The sequence below is a fragment of the Anarrhichthys ocellatus genome, unplaced genomic scaffold, assembly GCF_004355925.1.
Source record: "Anarrhichthys ocellatus isolate YVR2014 unplaced genomic scaffold, GSC_Weel_1.0 scaffold2, whole genome shotgun sequence".
Classification (NCBI taxonomy): Eukaryota; Metazoa; Chordata; class Actinopteri; order Perciformes; family Anarhichadidae; genus Anarrhichthys; species Anarrhichthys ocellatus.
Window position 1 is genome coordinate 16,888,330 of NW_022280032.1, and position 20,380 is coordinate 16,908,709.

The following is a 20,380-nucleotide window of genomic DNA, read 5'->3' on the forward strand; positions in this document are numbered from 1 at the left end:
CTCTCTGCAGTTTCTTTACTATGAATTCCACATTTCTTCCCCTCTTCCAAATTGACTCATCATCTGCAAACAGTGACAATCCCATCCAATTTTCTGTTTCACCGAACACATTTATTATTATGGAGAATAGTAATGGACTGACGATACTACCTATGAGGTGTTCCATTTTCAATATCAAACTTTCCCAAATAGCTCTTTCCTATTCTGACTTCTATAAATCATGTTAATAAAAAAAACTGTATCCATATATACATTCGACCCTTAATACCCAACATGCAAAGTCTAATTAATAACCCTTCTCTCCACATCATATCATATGCCTCTCTCTATGTCAAAGAAGTCAGCCACAACACCTTTTGTTTATCTGTGCTTTCCTAATTTCATGTTTCAAACTTAAAGCTGGATCTATTCTACTTCTCTCTTTCCTGAAACCACTCTGGTATTTGGATAAACATTCTTCACTTTCTACACAATACGTTAATCTTTCATCTTCTTCATTATTTTGCAGAAATTTGATGTTAAAGCTATTGGTCTTGTTCCTCTTATTACCTCCCAGGAGTTAACCCCTTTCAATGCATGCTAAAGTAAGGTATATTGCCTGTTTTGATGTTAAATCGTGTCCCAGTTCCATTATTTAAGCAAAAAGAATTTCCATTAACTCTTCTACCACCATTGCATTGCCATCATTACCACTACCACATAATGTGCTATGAGCATTAAAATCTCCACAACATATCACTTTCCCTTCTAAATGTACAGCTAATTCATCCCGTAATTATATTGAAAGACATCCTCATCCATTTCCTGAGTCGCCTCCCTAATCCAGTCACAAACCAGTTTATTACAACCACCACTTGATTTCCGTTTAGGTAAATGTTTGTCTCGTGCTCCTTCTCTCTTCTAGCATTCAGACGCAGCGCTACTATTACAAAACATGACCACATGAACCGGAAGTTGATGCCTTCTTTTGTGCCACTTCGAAGCAGCAGAGCCGAGCCGCAACAACGACGCCAGGGAAGGCTGCAGGGCCCCAGACTGACAGACAGCGATGGGTAAGAAAACTCGCCTCACAGGAGGAGCGGTCGGTCGGAGAACGATCCTCCAGCTTTCACCTTCCGGGCTCCGTGGTGTGGATGTCGGAGAGAGGGAAGAAGCCCCCTCGGGATCCGATGGTATTTCTTAATGTTATCTCAGTGGCTTGCTAGCTGAATGCTAAATGCTGGAGCTGTGAAGCATGTGGCCATCTTTTAAAAATCGATTAACTTAACTAAATTTAGCTGCCGAATTAGTTAACATTAGGTGCAAAAATACATCATCAACAAAAATAGCTAACGTTTACGCTTAATGATGGCAGTATGCTAGCTCATGAAACGAAACCGTTTTTTTCTAAGCTAAGCTAACGGATCGACCAGAAGCTAGCGTGCTAAGCTAACGGTAGACGTTGTTGTGAGCATGCCAACATAGTCTTGCGACAAATGACTGAGCCATTTAACCCAAACGCAATTATCCTAACTCCATTAACGTTACCATTACATTACACTTGTTTCATCTCGGAGTGTGAGGACGTTGTACGTGTGGGAGAACAACGTTAGCCTCTACCTAGCTTGCTGTAGCAACTAGCTATGTAGAAGACTAGGCTAACCTCTTTGCTGACATTTTTTGCAGATGAACAGGAGGGCGATGGACTCAGAATCGCGAGAGAAAGACTCGCACACATGAAGACTTCCGCAGTAAAGGCCACAGGTAGAGTAACTGTGTATGCGAGGAGCTGTGTGTGTTTCTTACGCAATGCGAAACCATATAGTTGAACACTTTGTTTTGTCTCGCGTAGAGGGCTTGTCCTTGCTTGGAGCCTATGAGGACAGTGATGAAGAGGATGCTGGAGACTCTGTTCCGCGTTCAACTGGAAAGTCAGCTGACATCGACAGTACATTGGCCAATTTCATGGCTGTGAGTATAATTTGCTTTATATCTTAATCATCTGTTTTGTATAACTTAAAGATAAATAAGTTCATGCGTTTAGGTTAACTTGTACCTATTAGTGGTACAGTTGAGGCTCTTGCCTACTGCATAACATTTACGTATATACGGTTCACAACAGCAGAAACACAATCTGTTAACTCAGTTTGTATGTAATTGAGGTACATAATCAACCAACTGGTATTCACCTTTGTCGGCCTCAGACCAGTTCTGAAATGCACGTTCCTTGATCGGTTTTGTTTCGATGGTATATCTAAGGACTGTACCTAGATTAGCCGAAAGATTCAAGAATACATTATTAATGAATTTCTTTCTCCATATCATTTGACTAAGTGAGAGGACAGCTGATGATGCAAAAATAAAAATGATACTTGGTGCCTTTTTTCTTTTCAAGTATGTTTTGGTTTTCCCAATTTACAATCTATTTTGTGAAGGCATCTAACCTGGGCCTAGTGTTTCATTAATAAATCTAATTATTTTTTCTACCGACGAGTGTTTAGAAGAGTTCATTCTAAGGCCTGAAAACAGTTTCTCAAAAAATATAAATTCCTTTTGCACATTTTTTCCACCACAGGAAATTGATGCAATCACCACCCAGCCAAATTCAGATGATACAGCTCAACCTTCGGTCCCAACTACCACCCCACCCAGACCTGAGGTTGATGCTCGGCAGCCAGCTGCCAGTGCAGACCAGAAACAACAAAGCACAGAGTTTGTGTACAACACTCAGTACTCACTTTCTGGAGGTAACTGTCTATCGGCCACCCTTTAGTATTGCAGAACATAAGGATTGTGTGCAATATATCACCTAAAATCTGCTTTGATCTGTTTCCAAGAATCTCATCGTTGTTTGTTTTTTGCAGTGGGTGTAGAGATGGGAGACTGGCAGGAGGTGTGGGATGAGAACTCTGGCTGCCACTACTACTGGAGCACTCAGACCAATGAGGTGTCCTGGGAGCTGCCGCACTATCTAGCTGATCAGGTGCAAAGCCTGGGGCAGACTAATAACAGGTAGGAGAAACTGACAGAGACACAGTATCATCACAACTGTGTGAACAGCAGCTTCATCTTTTGAAGTCACTGTACCTATCTGACCTCAAGTACAATTCTTTACACATTTCTTTGGGTTTGTCTCAAGTACAACAATTCAGACGTGTATGATGTATTTTGTACTTTTCTTTGTAGCTCTCGTGTCAATGGCAACGGCACAGCGCATGAAGCCCATCACACCAAGGAAAGTGCTGCAATTGTTGCAGCCCCGCTGTCTGTGAAGGAGACCAAAGTGAAGGCAAGTCTCATTCAAGTCCAACACAAATGTGAATTAATTTGAATCTGTGGTGTTTAAAGACATTTATTCTGAGTTTTAATATGTCACCCTCATGTTTTTCTCTAAAAGGAGGTAATTGAGAGTGTTGTAGGCATCACAAGTGAAGAAGAGGAGCGCCATGGAGTGGCTGCGTCTCTGCTTGGTCCTTTGATCCCGTCTGAAGTGAAAGAAGCAGAAGAAAAATGGAGAAAAAAACTGCTTAAAGGCTTGGATGAGACTGAGGACAGTGTCGATTCTGACGGGGAAGGTGTTCACAATGCAGGTTCCCCATCTCCCCCTCTGTCTGACCCGGACTCGATCCCCACTGTCCAGAAAGATCTTTGCCCCAAGAAGCAGTCGGAAGACAACTCTGATGCTGAGGAGGAGACAGAAGAAGACACAATGGAGCTGGAATTGGCCCTGGAGAGGAAAAAGGTGTGTATTGGGTCCAATATAGTTCTGTGTTGGGGGGAGGGGGATCTAGCTTTGTTCATGAACGCAACGGCACAGGAACGTCTGGGGGGGGAATTTCTTTTTAATTTGGCACAAGCTTCCACTTGGACTCAAGGATGAACTGATTTAGAATTGGGAGGTCAAAGGTCACTAGCTAATTATGACTGTTTCACACAAAGTGAAAGTGAAGTGATGATGTTTTGGACAGACATGGGTGTAAACTGCAACGTGACTGGATGGCCGAGCCATACAACCACAGGGCCTTTTTTTCTGGTTTTCGTGTGCAGCAATGGTGTTTCAAACTCTGTTACGTTAACGTGGCCTTTCCCTAACCTCTTATGCTCTTAGGCTGAGCTCCGGGCGCTGGAGGAGGGTGATGTGAGTGCCGGGGGCTCCAGTCCTTGTTCTGAGACGAGCCAAGAAGCCCCTGGTTCCCGAGGCATTCTACTGAAGAAAAAACGGTGGAAGACTGCCTTCCCCAGTGCTCCCAGCCCCGACTCCAATAGCATAGACTCAGACATACAGGACAGCACAGAGACGAGTGAGTCCAAATAGTTGCACGCACTATTGGAGGGTGGCATGCATGAAAATGAATATTCCACTTATGAAATGTTTGTAGTCTAAACTCCTTGCATATTTATATGACTCCTTTGTGTCTTGTAGCACTTTCTAAAGTCCAAGAGAGTGTTAAAGAAGGAGAGGAGAAGGAAACGGACAACTTGGAAGAGAAAACAGCTACAAATCCTCCGGTAAAAGAAGAGGCGGAAACACCGGAGCTCAAAGTAGAAACGCCTGAGCTCAAGGTAAAAACAACGTTACAACAAATTATTATTATTATTATTATTGTCACAATCCTCTTTTTTTAAATTTTTTTTTTTTTAAAGGATATGTTTTTAATGTTGAAGACAATGTAGTTTCAGATTGGACAACTGGCTAACACGTTAACCAGCAAGATGGAGTTCTTGGGGATAAACAAAAAGGCGATCTCAAACTTTCAGTTTCTTCTGTTACAAACTGAGGTGAGTGGAAAATGGTTCAGTTTCTAAGCAATATTATCCTAGCTTCCAGATGTAGAACTCTAAAATATTTAATGCTTCATTTTGTTTCATATGATTTGGCACACAGCCATGTGGTAGTACTTAATATTTAAAATTCTCATCATAATCCATCATAGGGTGTCATTTGTTTCACATCTATCTTTTGGCTCTGGATGTCTCTGTATCCCTTTTACTTCTACTTTATGGGCTTTATCTCACTCATGTCTCCCGTCCCCCCACAGACTCGGATTGCTGACTGGAGAGAGGGCGCTCTGAACGGGGTCTATCTTCGTCGCCGGCTTCAGGAAGCAGCCGAACACATAAAATATTACGAACTTAACGCCACTCCTAAAGGCTGGTCCTGCCACTGGGACAGGTACGCGCTCCTTACCTTTCACATCTCTAAACTCCCTCGTCCCCCCAAAAAACGTACCGTGTGACTACACCCTTCTCAGTGCCGAGGTTGCAGACTTTGTTTCATGACTTGGGGAGAAGCTTAACCAGTCTGGGAGGATCAGAATACTTGCCAGAAACAGACTCTGCAGGTTTCTGTGATGCAATCCTGGCTCTCTGCCTTGCACATACTGATAAGGGAGCATCCACTCTGGGCCGGCCTGCTTCCTGTTAAATATTCCTGCCACCAAAAACTCCCTGTCCCCATAACACAGACTCTTACGCCCTTTGTTGTCAGGGCCTTTGTAGACTGATTATGGGTCCAGTCAGTGAAAAATTTGGGAGGGAGGGGGGGTATGGTAAGAAGGTTGGTTTTGTGGGAGAGCTTTGCACTTTACAGGACTACAACACCCAGAATGCAATGCAGACAGTGATGCCCTGGAAGCGAGGAGTGTCACGCATCAAATAAAAGGTGAAGATGGAGCAATGACGGGAACCCAGCAGGTCAGACCTACTCTATTTCATATGTCTTCCTGTTTTATTTTTTTTCTTTCTGATGTAAAATGAGTCGAGTGTGTGCTTGTAATTTTTGACCCATGCTTGTTGTTGATGATGATGGTGGTGTTTCCTCTCTGGCGTCTTCCTGTGTCTGGGAGGTAATGGTTGTCTAAAACGGAACAAATGTGACAACCATGGTGTGAGCTGCTGAATGCTACTTTCAGGACCTAGAGATGATTTGTTTTGCTTTCTTTGTTTTTGAGAGCAAAGGTGGGTTCCCTATCCACAGCCATGACCACACTCTAATTGGGCCCTTCTTTTGGACAGCTTAAAGTCGCTGTCCATACCAACACTCCTGCCCCCTTACCGTGGCCGCTATGTCCACTCCCTCGCCCCACTGTCCCAGGGTATCCTGCCACTCATCCAGTTACTAGGACAGTCGTTGAGACTCTTGCCTTCTATCTCTGTTGTCCCACTCTTTAGAGAGCACAGGCGGTATTTCTATGTGAACGACCGGACCAGTGCCTCCCAGTGGGATTTTCCAAAAGAGGACACCAAGGAGGAAGACCCGAAAGGCTGCCAAGGCACACAGACTTCCAGTCAAGGGGACACCAAAGCGTTGTCTGAATCTGCTTGTGGCGTCTCAGGTCAGTCTTTTTCTGCTGTGTCGTCTTTAGTGACTTCAGAAAAATGGTGTATTAATCTTCCTGTAAGTGTTTTTCCTATCGAACATATGCCTGGATAATGAATATTGCGTTGCTGTTTTAAGTGCATACTATGTGACGAGGCTATCCACGCTTCACCCCATGGTTTTACAAAGTTTTTTTTCTTTTTCTTTTTTTTAACAGGATCTATTGCCCCGGCTGCCCCACCAGCGCCTCCTCAGCCCAGTGCATCATCTGTCTGGTCCCCACCTCCACCTCCTCTTCCAGACAGCCCACCTCCGCCTTCCAACAACCCCCCGCCTCCGCCTCTCCCCCCAGGCTCACCACCTCCACCTCCTCCTCCCCCTGACAGCGATGGAGAGATCATGGAGGTAGAGATGGAAATGGATGATGAGAACGACGGTGAGCCTCCTGCTCCAGGGACGGAGGAAGATGGCTCTGGGAGGCCTCCTTTACCTCCAGGCACGGCTAGCGTCAAGGTGTGGGAGTAATCCAAGTTCATTTAGAGAACTCCAGGTCATTTTGTACACGATAATGCTATATGATTATATTCAGAATAAGGGAAGACTTCCGCTTTTAACCTGCATCATATTTTGTCACACACAGATTGTGGAGTCGCCGGGCCTCTTGGGGAAGGCTCAGAAACGTAAAGCCAGCCAGCTGAGTAAAACTATTGGCAGTAGTGCCATTCTCTACACCCAGCCTGCTTTTAGTGCAGGTAAACAGATCACAACCCAGCATCTGCTGTTAAACTATGTATTGGGCATTTTTCCCCAACACAGTTACCTGTCTGATCAGCATTATTACACATCCCCTGAAACAAGACTAGAGCCCTGTTTACTCAGTGACGGTTTCTCTTTGTGCAGCTCCTCTCATGTCTCCAGCTGCTTACTGGGGCGTGCCAGCTGTCCCTGCTCCCTTGGTTCCTTGTGAACCTCCTGTCCCACCTGTCCCAGCCCTACCTCCTCAGCCACCACTGCCACCATCCCAGCCGCCCTCTGAACCTCCTGGAGCCAAGGTTCCTCCCACGGACAAGACCAAGAAAGTGAAAAAGGATAAGGTCAGTGTTGGAGTTAACGGTTTACATCAATTGTCAAAGGAGGGCAGAAAACAACCCAATTACATACAAAAGCACAGTACAAACTTAATACTATACCAATGTGTCCACAGCTGGGATAGGTAGCTTGTAGCACTTGACCTCCTATTAGTTAAGCCCAAGAGGATTTTGTTATCAGTCATGAAGTCAGCCGATCCATTTGTACATGAGATTTCATGCTTCAACAGCTTCTAGAGTATTGACTCCTGCAGCAACAAACATTTGACTTGCACTGCACCATCGAGGGACAGATCATGACGGCACTCTTTCTGCCATTGTATTTGGTGTCATGTGTTTCCACATCATACACAGAACGCAATGTAAGGAGCTGCTGGAGACGGTCTCAGGACCACAAGATCATCTGCGTTTATAATATGGTTCACTAGAGTACCACCAGTCATGCACCTGATGGTACAGGCTTTTATTAGCTCGGACAGATTTTTAAATACATGGATTATAAGGAACTGGGGCCAAAATACCCTCTTGTCTAATACTTTTGCTAACCCCAAAAGGGCCTGTGACCCTGTTGGCCCATTTTACTCCTACAGTCTGGTGGTCATGACAGTAAGGTAGGATTCACACGATGTATTTGAGCGTCCCTCTGACTCAATGCAACAAACTGATTATTTCAGGAGTTAATCATACCATTTCATCTGTCCAGCATCATTCTTTATTGGCTAAAGCTATGTGCCTGTAGTTATCTAGGCTGCCAACTTTTCCAGCTTCGTCCTTGATGACTGGCACTAACAGACAACACCGAGTCTGCTAGTCAGCCATGACTCATGAAGGCAGTAAATGGCAAGGAGAGAAGCTATCCTCATGCTGGCATGTTTACGGCAAGGAGAGAAGCTATCCTCATGCTGGCATGTTTACGATGTTCAGCAGAAATGTGGTCTAAACGACTTTGCTTTATCAGACCGCTTGTTTACAGCTTGGTACACAACATGTGACATAATCACCAGTGAAACATTACAATCAATATTGTCCACGTTACACAAATCACTTTGGACACAGTTGAATAAAATTCTTATAATGCTTTCGCCATAAGTCCAGACATTGATGTCCAGTATTGTCTTTCTTTCGATTGTAAACCGTATGGGTTGATTTTCTTTGCTTGGATTGTTTCTAAAGTCTTCACAGTCGAGCCATCTTTGTAATCCAATGCTAAAACAATCGCATAAGAAGAACCTTCATTGTGTTTTGTCTCTTCCTATGTCTCTATAGTCAAAGAAGAGTAAGATCAAAATGCCATCTCTGGTGATGAAGTGGCAGAGCATCCAGAAGGAGTTGGACGAAGAAGAAAAAAGCAGCTCCAGTGACGAGGACCGAGATCAGCTGAACAAGAAGAGTATTGAGGACTGGAAGCATCAGCAGTTCAGCACGTACGTTTATGTTTGAACAGAGTAACATTTTTAAAGGTTATGATGGTTGTTTAACTATGTAGCTCCATTGACTTCTTGGAGTTTCTTCTATTTTTCCATGGTGATGACTCTTCATTAACTGTTTTTAATTCTACAGAGGAAAAGCTTCAAAGAATGCCAATTTTGAGCACCTGCCCGATAACTGGCGGGACCGTCTGAAGAAGAAACGGAAGACGGCAAATAACACGTAACATCCAACCTGGGTCATATGTTGCCCAGTGACTATTTTTTATTTTTTTACTCTGCTCCAACCATGACCTTCTTACCCCAGATTACAGTTTTTGTTTAATGATCTATGGACTTTCTTTACCATTTAACTTGTCAACCATGGAGACATTTGAGGGGGGTTTGAACATCCATTTCATGGTTTTGTAGCCACTATTGTAAATGTGCCAAAAATCTTGGGTTCATCAGAAATACTTCACGTCATAGATGACCTCCACAGTTTGTTCGGAGGGATTGTCTATTTTACTGAGAATTTATACAACCGTGTTCATGTCATGTATGATGGGATAAGCCAAGTGTTTGGAAGGGGAGGGAGGGTCACTGAACTTGTACATTTTGTAAAAAGTTATTAAACTGTTTTTTTCCATTTTTTTTTTTTGGTCATTTGTAATGCTATGTATTTTTATTATGGCTTGACGACAAAGAGTTTCTAATAGACTATAAACTGTTTATTTTATTTTAAAGTCACAAGTAGCAGTAGTACTGTAGTTTTATCATAATATATGCATAATCTTTAACGCCATCCGTCCATATAATTGATGTATAAAGAGAGATGCACAGATATACTTTGTGAAGCATTTCCTTCACGTTGGTGCTAGAATATATAGAATATAGTACTGTACAGGGACCATTTATTTATATACAGTATATATTATGTATATTTTTTTTATATATACTATAAAGTGTATATATATACGGTATAATATATACCGTATATTATCTATAGAGGGACCATCATATATATTTACTATAGTGTATATATTTACTACATACTATACATGTATATAATTAGAGGACCTCCTATTATAGCGTCAACCCAGTCTCAATGGTAACGCATCTCCGTGGCAACTGCGGTGTTGTCGAGACGATCGGTTGCTGGCAACATCGCGTGCTTCGGGAGAAAGTCTTCCACTCGAAGCAGCCGCACAGTTTGCTTATGGCTCTGATGAGTATAGAAGAGTTTGGCTATTGAAATATGAGCGAGGTAAGTGGCTGTCAGACATGCATAAATATGTAACACAATATAACGATAACGCTAGAAGCTAAAGAAGTGTTAGCAACAGGGCAGGCATGGGTCATCAGTGAGGTAGTGGCGACAAGGCCCCTCAAAGTGTGACGTAACTTGCTGTGTTCATGCCGAAATAGACAATGTTAACGTTAACACGTGAGCTACAGATGCATGTCATCATTGGCCAATGTCAGGTTGAAAATGTATCCGTTCATCATTGGTTTGTTTGATCTTTATTTTGTATGCCACTTAAATAATGTTCAAATTAGCAACAGTTCCATTCTCCCCCAGAGGTGTCACACCATAGGATAGGCATGTTCTACATAGCTTGATTTGTTATTAGATGAATATCATTTGTAACATTGATGACTTAAATTTCTCCAATCAGGCAGAGAAAACTCCAACCTTGGCTGCTATCAGGAGTTGGTGGAACACCCACCAGTTGGACAAATCGGGCATCAATGCCTCCAACACAGAGGAAGACGAGGAGGAATCAGCAGGAAGGAGGCCGTGTAAGCTGTTTTCACTGCATTTGGATAACATATGCATGTGTAGCCTACTGTATATACTTGCTGAAATGAGAATTTAAATTGTTAATGTAACTTCACCGCAAAGAGTCGACTTGTTGCTGTTCAACCTAATGTGACACCACCGTCTAATGTTTGATGTGGAGTGGGAATCCTTCTATTGACTGTCATGTGAAGACTTGGGTTTTCCTGTTATGAAAGAGATGTGGACAAAACTTCTCTAATGCTACATCATTATATATTAATTGAGATCTTTTGTGAATGACATAATTAAAGCAATCAGGTGCAGCATAATGCTTTCTTAAATGAACAAGCTTGTTTGGTCAAGGTGAGGTAAGGTGGCATACCGGATGAACAATGTATAGAGCACCACTGGAAGAACGGGAGCATGAAAGAGCAGTCACTGAAGGTGTGATTCATGTCTGCACTCAGTACCTATAGACCTCAGTCAGACTCTGCGGACCAGGCAGCTTCTCATAGACTTTGATGGTGGCCGACCTATTTTGAGTCTCAGGGCTCCGCTGGACCTGGTTAACTTCCCGTCTACATCCTGCCCCCGTTGGCCCATAGAGTGTGAGGTCATCGGCGACATCATCCATCACATAGGTAATTACACATTTTAATGAAACCATTATGTTATTAGGTATGTTACTGATATGATCAAATATTTATTAAGGATGTTAATCAGCCCAAGAGCAGGCAATGAGTCAACATTGGGATCAGATGCTCCAGTCTTAAGTAAACAAGTAACACATCAATGAATTAAACCGTGTTGAATCTGGCATGCTGTTTTGCTGTTACTGTCGACGCATAATGACACCAAGAGAGTATGTGTTGTAGAGTGGGACCCCCCAGAGCCAGAGCCTTTCTACCAGCACACAGGACATGAGAGGACCCCCATGCCAGCAGGAGAGGAGAGGGGGAAAGTGGTATACTGCATTGACCAAGGTAACGTATGACACCAAAGACATGTTTTGTTGTTGTGCAGGTTGGTGCATTATATCTTCACAGTGTTGTTGACAAATTCTTCTGAACATGAGATAATGATAGGAACCTATTACTTTGAGTTACTTCATGCTTTAATTTAAAGGCATCTTACTGTACAATTTGTATACTAGTGAGGCCATCCTAACTCCTTAATGCTTCAAGATTTGTATTTCATATTGATGTTATAATTTAAGTGCTGTATAACAATATACAAGCCTTGCTTACTGTATAATATACATAGGTAGTTTAAGTGTCTTCCCTCAGCAGTGTTATCTTAGATATTAACAATTAGTCATTTTCTAGATACACATGATTTACTCCGCCACTGCTCTCTGAAAAGGTCCATGTTTACTGACAGCTTTAACACATTAGGCTGTTGATATTCAATGTTCTCATGTTGTTCTCACTCCATTAAGCCACTAAGCGTCCCTATTTCACCCGCTCCCATGTCGGAGGAAGCAGGGGGCCCATTAACAGCGCCACTTCTTTTGAAAAGCAGACGGACTTCACCCTTGAGTTTGAGTCCCGCTTTGAGAGTGGGAACCTTCAGAAGGCTGTGCAAGTGTGAGTGTCTGCAGCCTAACGTACCAAATAGTTGCTGCAGCTTTTCAACCATTTGTGTACATTTTATCCCTGTTAGTTCTGAGGTTAAGGTACTGTCTCCCTTTCTCCCCCCCCCCCATATGTATTCCCTGTTCAGGAGTGTCTATGACTATGAGCTCACCCTGCGCACAGACATGTACACCAGAAAGCACACGCAGTGGTTTTATTTCAGGGTCAGGAACATGAAGGCTGGAGTGACCTACCGCTTCACTATCGTCAACTTGATAAAGAGCAGCAGCCTGTATTCTCATGGTATGAGACCACTCCTCTACTCTGAGAGGGCCAACGAGAAAGGTGTTGGATGGCAACGCACCGGCTCCAACATCAGACACTACCGCAACCGCAATCGGGTGGGTGAACTATCTGACAGGCTGGAACATTCAAAGATGGAGTCTCGACCAGCTTTTGTCAGTAAACTGTAATTTACTAGCACGTTTTGTACTTTTCCAGCAGCTGTCATTTTAAGTTTATATGAGTATAGAATGAACTAGATTTTAAACTTGGTTTAAATAGGTCATCATTTGAACTTCTGTGGTGTGTCATGTTGCACAAGAAAAAAATGCACAAAAGAACAGGACCTCGCTAAAAAAACATTATTTCTGTCTCTCTTCAGAACACAAATCACAACAGCAGCGACACAATCGCCTTCTACTCACTTACGTGGACTCTCCAGTTCCCTTATGACTCAGACACCTGCTACCTGGCCCACTGCTACCCCTACACCTATTCCCACCTGCAGCGCTACCTGCGGCGCATTTCTTCCAACTCAGCAGTGGGGTCATACTGTACACTGCGGGTGCTGTGCCACAGCCTCGCTGGGAACGCTGTGTATGTGCTGACGATATCGTCCCGGGGGGGCGGCAGGGTGGAGGGGAGGACCAAAAAGGCTGTGGTGGTGACGGCCCGAGTGCACCCCGGAGAAACCAATGGATCCTGGATGATGGAGGGGTTCCTGGACTTCCTGCTCGGGGACTCAGAAGACGCTCAGCTACTGAGGGACACTTTTGTCTTCAAGGTGAGGGACCTCGAGCTCAGAGTCTCTCATCTGTCTCATTATCAAGATCATTACTTCATTACAGTTATTTGTTATGACTGAATAGCAATTTATGAAGTTGATGGTGTATGAGTAGAATGATGAGGTTGTCTTGCCATTCATGATATGTTTTAATGCTATATACTGTGATCAAACACAGTCTCACTTTGATTTATGGGCCTGCAGGTGGTGCCAATGCTGAACCCAGATGGTGTCATAGTGGGTAATTACCGCTGCTCTCTGGCAGGCAGGGATCTCAACAGGAACTACAAGACATTGCTCAGGGATTCCTTCCCCTGTGTGTGGCACACCCGAAACATGGTGGAAAGGTACGACAGTACACATGCATAAACAAACAAATTATAACACTTACTACATATCAAAGAACTTGTACTCCATGTACATTCTGCATTTGGTAGAAATTCAAGAGACAGCTAGTGGGATTACCGACAGTGGCAATCCTTTGGCAAGCGTCAGTCAGGTGTCAGGACAGCGGTTAGCGAGCGGCACTCGTTCGGCACCCGTCAAGAAGCTGCCGAGCTGAGCGAGCGGGGCCACGATTAAATATGAATGTGTCTTTATATCTATTAAATGCAGGTCAGATGTTACAAAGGCTAGTTTAGTTATTACTTTTAAGCACACATAGAACACAAAATAATCTGTTCTTCCCCTTTTTGTCAGTGGGTGGCCAGTTGTGTTGTTTGGGACTGTAGCTTCTGGCAGACTGGATCCTGAGTGAACATTTTAGAATAAAATAAACAGACTAAATTAAAACGAATTGATTCACAGATTGTGTTATTTAGTTTGCATTTACTCCCTAACTTTAAGGCAGAAAGCGGTCCAGCTGTTGAATTGCTTGATTGGTCTTTCACTGAACTTTATCTGTACAAAAAGGCAGATTTCCTTCGGATTCGTAAAAAATTCAATTGACTCCTATGTAACTTTATTTCTTCAGCATTTCTGCCTTCATTACATTCTTGTCAGTAGCGACAGTAAGGAAAGATGACAAAGAGAGGCAGAGATGCAACAGATGTCAGCTGCTGATTAAACCAGCGTCTTTGATACATACAGTGTATAACAAACGTTAACTTTTAACCCTGTGAGATCTATTCTGGCCGTGTTATGATATATATTTTGTTCCCAGGCTGATGGCTGAGACTGATGTAGCTCTTTACTGTGACTTTCATGGCCACAACCGTAAAAACAACGTCTTCATGTACGGTTGTAACAATCGACGTGACGCTTCGCTGAAGCTTCACGAGAGAATCTTTCCACTAATGATGAGCAAGAATGCCAGCAGTAAGGTAAAGACACTGTTTTTGAAGACTCTTTCAAACCTTCTATTTACATCACGACATCATGCTTATTCAGCAGTCACCAACGTGTCACACAGCACCACCCTTAACAGTATGTGAAACACTTCATATTGCTTCTTTCTTCGTATTCATTTGTGCGTACTCAACATTTCAACTCCAACATGTAAATCACTCGGCATTAGTTCTCCTTTAAGAGTTGTAAGTTTCGGGTGCAGAAGAGCAAAGAGGGAACAGGACGAATCGCCATGTGGAGACTTGGCATCAAGAACAGCTACACAATGGAGGCCACCTTTGGAGGCTCCACTCTGGGTGAGTTTAGACTTTCCACATGTGTGTGTGTGTGTGTTCGCATGTTTCTTGTATTAAGTACACGTGTTTGAATATTAGGCGACAGAAGAGGAACACATTTTACTACTCGAGACCTGAAGTCCCTTGGTTTTTACTTCTGTGACACCCTGCTGGACTACTGTGACCCAGATCCAACAAAGGTGAGCGATAAAGAAGCACATCTACAAGTTATATAGGAACCCTTTCATTGAAGAAAGGAACTATTGTATGCATCAAAATATTCTCGGATACTTGTTTTAAAAGATGGAGTTTTGTAATTCCGGTTTATAGATGGTAACATTGTGTGTGTGTGTGTGTTAATGCTTTCTCTGTGCTTTTAATTTCAGACCACCTACTGTCTGACAGAGCTGGCAGCGTTGTTGACAAAGAAGGTCCGAGAGAGGCTGGGCAAAGATTTTGGCACTAACTGCAAGTTCTCTGTGTCTGACCTGGAAACCAGGTGATATAGTCACTTATTACTATTATCATAAACACACACGCAAACCAGAGTCAATGTGGTATTCGTATACAATGTGCTCTCATTCAGCTTGTATGTGAATATTTCTTGTTTGCTTTCACAGCACCAGTGGTTCAAATAGTTCCGATTCTGACGGACTCCCAGCTCATTTACTGAACCAGCTACAAACTGTTCCTCCAGAGGTACACTGACATAAATCTACTCTCCAAAGGAATAGTGTTTTTTTACACGACTGCTTTATTGTTCTCGGAAGGTTAACATCACAATCTGTTTTGAATCATGTCTTCTCTTGTATCAGTTTACCTCATCAGCGACCTTCTCTCCTCCTCAGCAAACTCCAGTGAAGAAGAAAAAGAAACGCTTGAGTCGTAAAGAGAGGAACAGGCTGCGACCAGAGAGGGTGAAGAATAACACACAGCCAAAGGTCCTGCAAAGCAGCATAAAAGATATCGTAAGAGACTAAATGACCGAATAACTAGTTGTCTGGTTTCCTGTTACTGACTTGAAACGAGACTAATCTGTGAACGGTCTTTGCAGGAGTCCAAGCTGCCCCGTGAGGACACAGTTAAAGAGATCGTCCAAGAGAGGCCTGTCGGACAACACAGGAAGAAAGGGCAGGTATGAACAGTGAGAGGGAATGAGTTTAGGAGACAGAGACAGCCAGACAGGGAGGGGAGAGGATTTCCTGACTTGTCCCTTTTCAATATTTCTTTCTTTGTGAAGGCAAATGGCCTGATAAGAAAAGCTGTGATCCCTCCTCCCACCACTCACCCTGTGGAGGTCAGTCAGGTGACTCTGTGGCACGGCTGCAAGCCTGTCAAGATAAACATCACCCTGATTGATCTGCAATTTTGACTTTGTCTTTTTTGCTATTTTCCAATGAGCTATATTCTGTGTTTTAGGATGACGGAAAAATGAATTTTATACATTCCAACCAGCAACATCACCGCTGCACCCGACATCCCTTCGCCTCCTATAAAGTCTACAGAGGTTTGTCCACATGCACAGAAGTTCAAGATGGAACTGAGTTTTTAAAAGAATCGTCATCTCTCAAGTCAATTCAAGTCTGCATAAAAAATTGTCGCTCTTTTGTTGTAAAACTCGTGTTTCTCTTCCAGGGCTGCCACCTTCCCTTACAGCGCCATACAGGTAAGACTCACAGAGACTTTGTGTCCTCGTCTATAGACAGTAGGTTACTACATCAGATGAATGAAGTGTTATGTCTCTTCTTTGTCAGGTTTCCCTCATCCATTTACATGAAGATGGTTCCAGACATTGTTCCGAAGCGTTTGCTGTCAAGTTTCAGCTCTGACACGTTCAACGCTCGTACCTTTAGAGACAGAAACTCCTTACGGGTCTCAGGTTTCTTTGTGCCTGAGGATTCCTCCACCTCACACGGATACATAGCCAAGACCAAACAGCAGAATGAGAAGCAGGAAAAAGATTCCTCAGAAGGTTTCATATGCACACATATTGTACTGATTGAAACTGAAACAATTACTATGAAATTATTTTTTTGTGGCGATCAAGTTGCATGAGAAAGGTGTTTTTCTTTTTTAAAATGTTAATCACTGTTAGCTATTCACACCTCTTCTTGTTTATTAACTGATCTTGTCTATTCAGTGTCACTGTTGAGATGTAAACCACTTGGAGAGCAGAACCTGAGAGACATCCCCCAGAGAGAAAGTGAATCAGAGAGGAATGTATTTGTGCCTGCTCTGAGGGGCTCAGACCTGAGAGGAAAAAGGTAAATTCACTTTTAATCCTCTTGAGCACTCTCTGTCAGTCATTGTCTCTCTGTTAATGCTCAGGTTGCTATTGCAGTTCAACGATTTGGAAATAAGCCCTGATTATAAGAAAAACATTATGCATGGTAACAAATGTTTACGGTGTTTCAAATGTTTTCCTATCCTTTTTCAATTTCCTCAGACTGATCAAACAGACCTTGGAGGACAAAAGGCAGCCGAGGGTTTTATCCCCAGTGTCGATGCCCTCAGGCCTCATGAAGACAGAACTTCCGGACCCACAGAGGGACACCCTTGGTAGGCTTCAGGTTAAGGACACCAGGCACTATTACTCTGGAAGAGAAAGCCAAATAACTAGAGCAGTGGTCACAAGATCGCCACAGTCTGCCCCACTGTAGGGCACCATTTATAATCTGGGAACTACAGATTGGGATTATTCGATCTATTCTCTGGCCAGTGATGTGAACGTCCTCTGATGGATCAAGTGGACTATGAGTTTTGATAGACCTTCAACAGATATGTTGGGATCAAATGACGTTTAATACTCATTCACAGATATCACGACGCAGGTCAAACTCGTGTCGTAGTGAAACCCTCTTAAAAAAATTACAATTTAAATGGCAATCTTTGATGTTTAATCACAAGTCCCTCTTCGATTTTGATACAATTTGTTTTTTATTTTTGCACAATATTTACAGCAATGCTAGTGTTGATGGTGGTACGGACAAGATTTATTGATGACAAACGTGTGGACCTCTTGGTTTCATAGAGTTCATTTATTGCAATGCTACAAAAACATACAATCTCATGGAATATAATGTCAATAAAATATACAAATAAATATGTTCACACGTTTTTTCTTTAATACTCATTCGTGCGGAGGAAATATAAAATGTGCCACATGTAATACAAAAAGACACGCATCATTTGACGACAGAGCTTCAGAATTCAGTCAAACTGTCGGAGATGAAACTGTCTCCCGGTGTGTCTGACCATGTCCCGGAGCGCCACAAAACCAGAGAGGGCCTGAAACATGAAATCAATGACAATCACCAAATGATGAAAACATGCACAACGTGAAATGGTTGAATTACATCAAGTCAGTTTTTAACAGAAATGTTCTCGTATACCTGTGTAAGTATAAATATGGCGAGTACTATGTGAACACCTCTCTCCAGGGGTTGAATGAGGATGGCTTCATTGAAGAGCTGAAACAGGATCAGTGGAAACTGCAGCAGGATGCTCAGCAGCCAAAATCCAGCCAACTCCGGGACCTTACACAAACACAAGTATAACGTGAATTACAATCTCTCGCAATCTTTTTGTGTGCCGTGTCGACACATCGTACTTCAACCGTATCTTTATGTTGCTGTGAGTGATGCGGAACCTTCTCTTGCAGGTTCCCAGCATAACCGAGGAAGAGTCTAATGGCCTCTATCAGAGTCATCAGGAGGAGAACGGTGACCAGGATGAACTTGTAGTAGTCTGGCAGGGCAGGATACTGGTGGAAATGACAATGTCATCAATGCAGTTAAATAAACTGAATTACAATGAATGTGATCCATTCTTATTGGCTTTTATTAAATTATAAAAATTGTATAAATAGCCTATTTTTTTTGTAACTAATACTTTCCTTCTGGCTAGTAAGTTTGGTTACTCTAAATGTCGCACATATTTCAAAAGATGAAATTGCTTGTCTTTGTTCAAACCGAAGTAGCGACACCCGCGTGCATCCGTTTGAGGACTTTTAGCTTTGCACGAGCCACAATGGTCATGTAGTCTAATGAGGGACAAATCTGTTGCAAGTATGACGGGGAACCTACACTTTACGAGTATTTAATAATTGTTCGGATAATTTAACATCAGCAGCATCTTCACCTCCTCTCACGTGCTCCTCACTGTCTCCGTGTGGTTACCTTGAGGTGCAGCATTACAGTCTCACTGATCCACCACAAGGGGAAGAACCACATGTTGAAGTACAGAGACATCTGGAGGTGGAGACTCGACAGGACCCGCTTGTCTGAAAACAAAGCACCATCTACTGTTAAACTATGTTAGAGGTTCCTGTCGCTGGTTAGCTACGTTAACAGCAATGCTACTTCGTCAATAACGTCATAGCTCCACTCGTAGTTTACCGTGTGGCAGAAACGTGTCATTCTCTTCAGTGAAGGGCTGAGTCTGGTCGAATAACACATTCCGAGAAAAGTCGTCTAAACGTCTTCTGATCGCCTCCGGTAGGTCCATGGTTTAACACGCTCTCTGCTGAACACAAACATCACCAGAGGAAGCACATAGCGCCTCTTCCTCACTGCAAACACTGCACGCTGACGTCGTCTCCAGGGATACCTAAAGAAATCTCGCACTCCGCTCAAATCTCGCATGAAAAGCGTCCTCTCGTTTTATCTGTTAGTGCCACAAACGAGCTAACGTGAGCACAAGATGAGGTCATTTAAGCCTTTATGCTTGGGGAAATTCAGATAAATAGAAGTAAAAAAAAGTATATAAAAATATGTAAAGCCAAAATAGAATAAAAGCAAGTATAGAAACTACACATGACCAATTAAATACAAAACCGTGTGTGATTAATCATTAGAAGGCTCTGAAAGGAATGTTAACAGCCTATAACCATATGAGTAATTGATGATCATTAGTAGCCTTTGGAAATCAAATAGAGATATAATGCATTAAAACAGTATATCACTGACATAATATGATATAGTGCATGTGAAATGTAGTATAGTACACTATAATATCATTTTAGGCCTGGCATAGTATAAAGGAGCTATCAAGCCAGCACCCCAGAGATACTATCTCTATCACAAGTATGAGTAGGATAGTAGCTATATGTAGCAGAATAACATATAAATCAGTCCATCAGCCACTGCGTCCACACTGTAAAGCTCCAGCCCGACCACGGACCTGGCCTTTCATGGCATCACAAGCCTGGATGCCACCACGCCTCAGCAATGAACAGATCACTGGTTCATACAGACTGGTAAGAGATCTGCTGGAGCCTGTTGCACACACTGAGGGATCTCAGTCTCACCAGGAAGAACAGTCTGCTCTGCCCCCAGCCCAGTTATCTATTACTTGTGTCCATTGTGTCCTTGTTGTTGTGATGAAGCTTTCTCTTGGGTATAGGCCTGTATACAGTGACCAAGAAACATGTAGAAAGAAGAACAAAGAATAAAATGGATAAATAAACTATGATATGATGACAAAAATTTAGTTTGAGAGTGCAAGCATGCGTGTGTTTGCATGTAAAATTAAAACAGGCTGTA

At 42.8% G+C, this 20,380-nt stretch overlaps 3 protein-coding genes across 7 annotated transcripts; 2 read left to right on the plus strand and 1 right to left on the minus strand.

Annotated features, from left to right (window-relative positions):
* The first annotated feature begins 920 nt into the window (after nt 1-920).
* fnbp4 (formin binding protein 4) lies at nt 921-9,444 on the plus strand. Of its 2 annotated transcripts, none has more exons than XM_031869859.1 (17): nt 921-1,172; nt 1,666-1,743; nt 1,832-1,950; nt 2,555-2,726; nt 2,844-2,991; nt 3,166-3,268; nt 3,377-3,721; nt 4,088-4,280; nt 4,403-4,542; nt 4,654-4,758; nt 5,019-5,152; nt 6,151-6,314; nt 6,516-6,811; nt 6,939-7,050; nt 7,199-7,392; nt 8,653-8,810; nt 8,947-9,444. In XM_031869859.1, exons 1-17 carry the CDS (start codon nt 1,049-1,051, stop codon nt 9,038-9,040), a joined length of 2,679 nt encoding a protein of 892 aa, XP_031725719.1. In that variant the 5' UTR covers nt 921-1,048; the 3' UTR covers nt 9,041-9,444. The 2 variants fall into 2 exon arrangements, with proteins under 2 accessions (XP_031725719.1, XP_031725728.1); XM_031869868.1 differs by having other exon boundaries at nt 925-1,052.
* Nucleotides 9,445-9,849: 405 nt separating this feature from the next.
* agbl2 (AGBL carboxypeptidase 2) lies at nt 9,850-19,131 on the plus strand. 4 transcript variants are annotated; one of them, XM_031869630.1, is made up of 21 exons: nt 9,850-10,059; nt 10,472-10,595; nt 11,043-11,216; nt 11,451-11,558; nt 12,014-12,161; nt 12,373-12,550; nt 12,814-13,215; nt 13,420-13,562; nt 14,378-14,537; nt 14,732-14,858; nt 14,937-15,037; nt 15,224-15,336; nt 15,458-15,536; nt 15,653-15,805; nt 15,892-15,972; nt 16,078-16,134; nt 16,257-16,344; nt 16,473-16,503; nt 16,592-16,809; nt 16,978-17,101; nt 17,284-19,131. In XM_031869630.1, exons 1-21 carry the CDS (start codon nt 10,051-10,053, stop codon nt 17,495-17,497), a joined length of 2,832 nt encoding a protein of 943 aa, XP_031725490.1. In that variant the 5' UTR covers nt 9,850-10,050; the 3' UTR covers nt 17,498-19,131. The 4 variants fall into 4 exon arrangements, with proteins under 4 accessions (XP_031725490.1, XP_031725472.1, XP_031725462.1 ...); XM_031869612.1 differs by having other exon boundaries at nt 12,298-12,550; nt 14,744-14,858; nt 17,284-19,130; XM_031869602.1 differs by having other exon boundaries at nt 9,851-10,059; nt 12,298-12,550; nt 17,284-19,130.
* tmem17 (transmembrane protein 17) lies at nt 17,390-19,456 on the minus strand. Its single transcript, XM_031869638.1, has 5 exons — nt 19,235-19,456; nt 19,016-19,119; nt 18,487-18,600; nt 18,230-18,373; nt 17,390-18,125 (listed from the first exon to the last, which is right to left on the minus strand). The coding sequence occupies exons 1-5, from the start codon at nt 19,341-19,343 to the stop codon at nt 18,048-18,050; spliced, it is 549 nt and encodes a 182-aa protein (XP_031725498.1). The 5' UTR covers nt 19,344-19,456; the 3' UTR covers nt 17,390-18,047.
* Between the last annotated feature and the right edge of the window lie 924 nt (nt 19,457-20,380).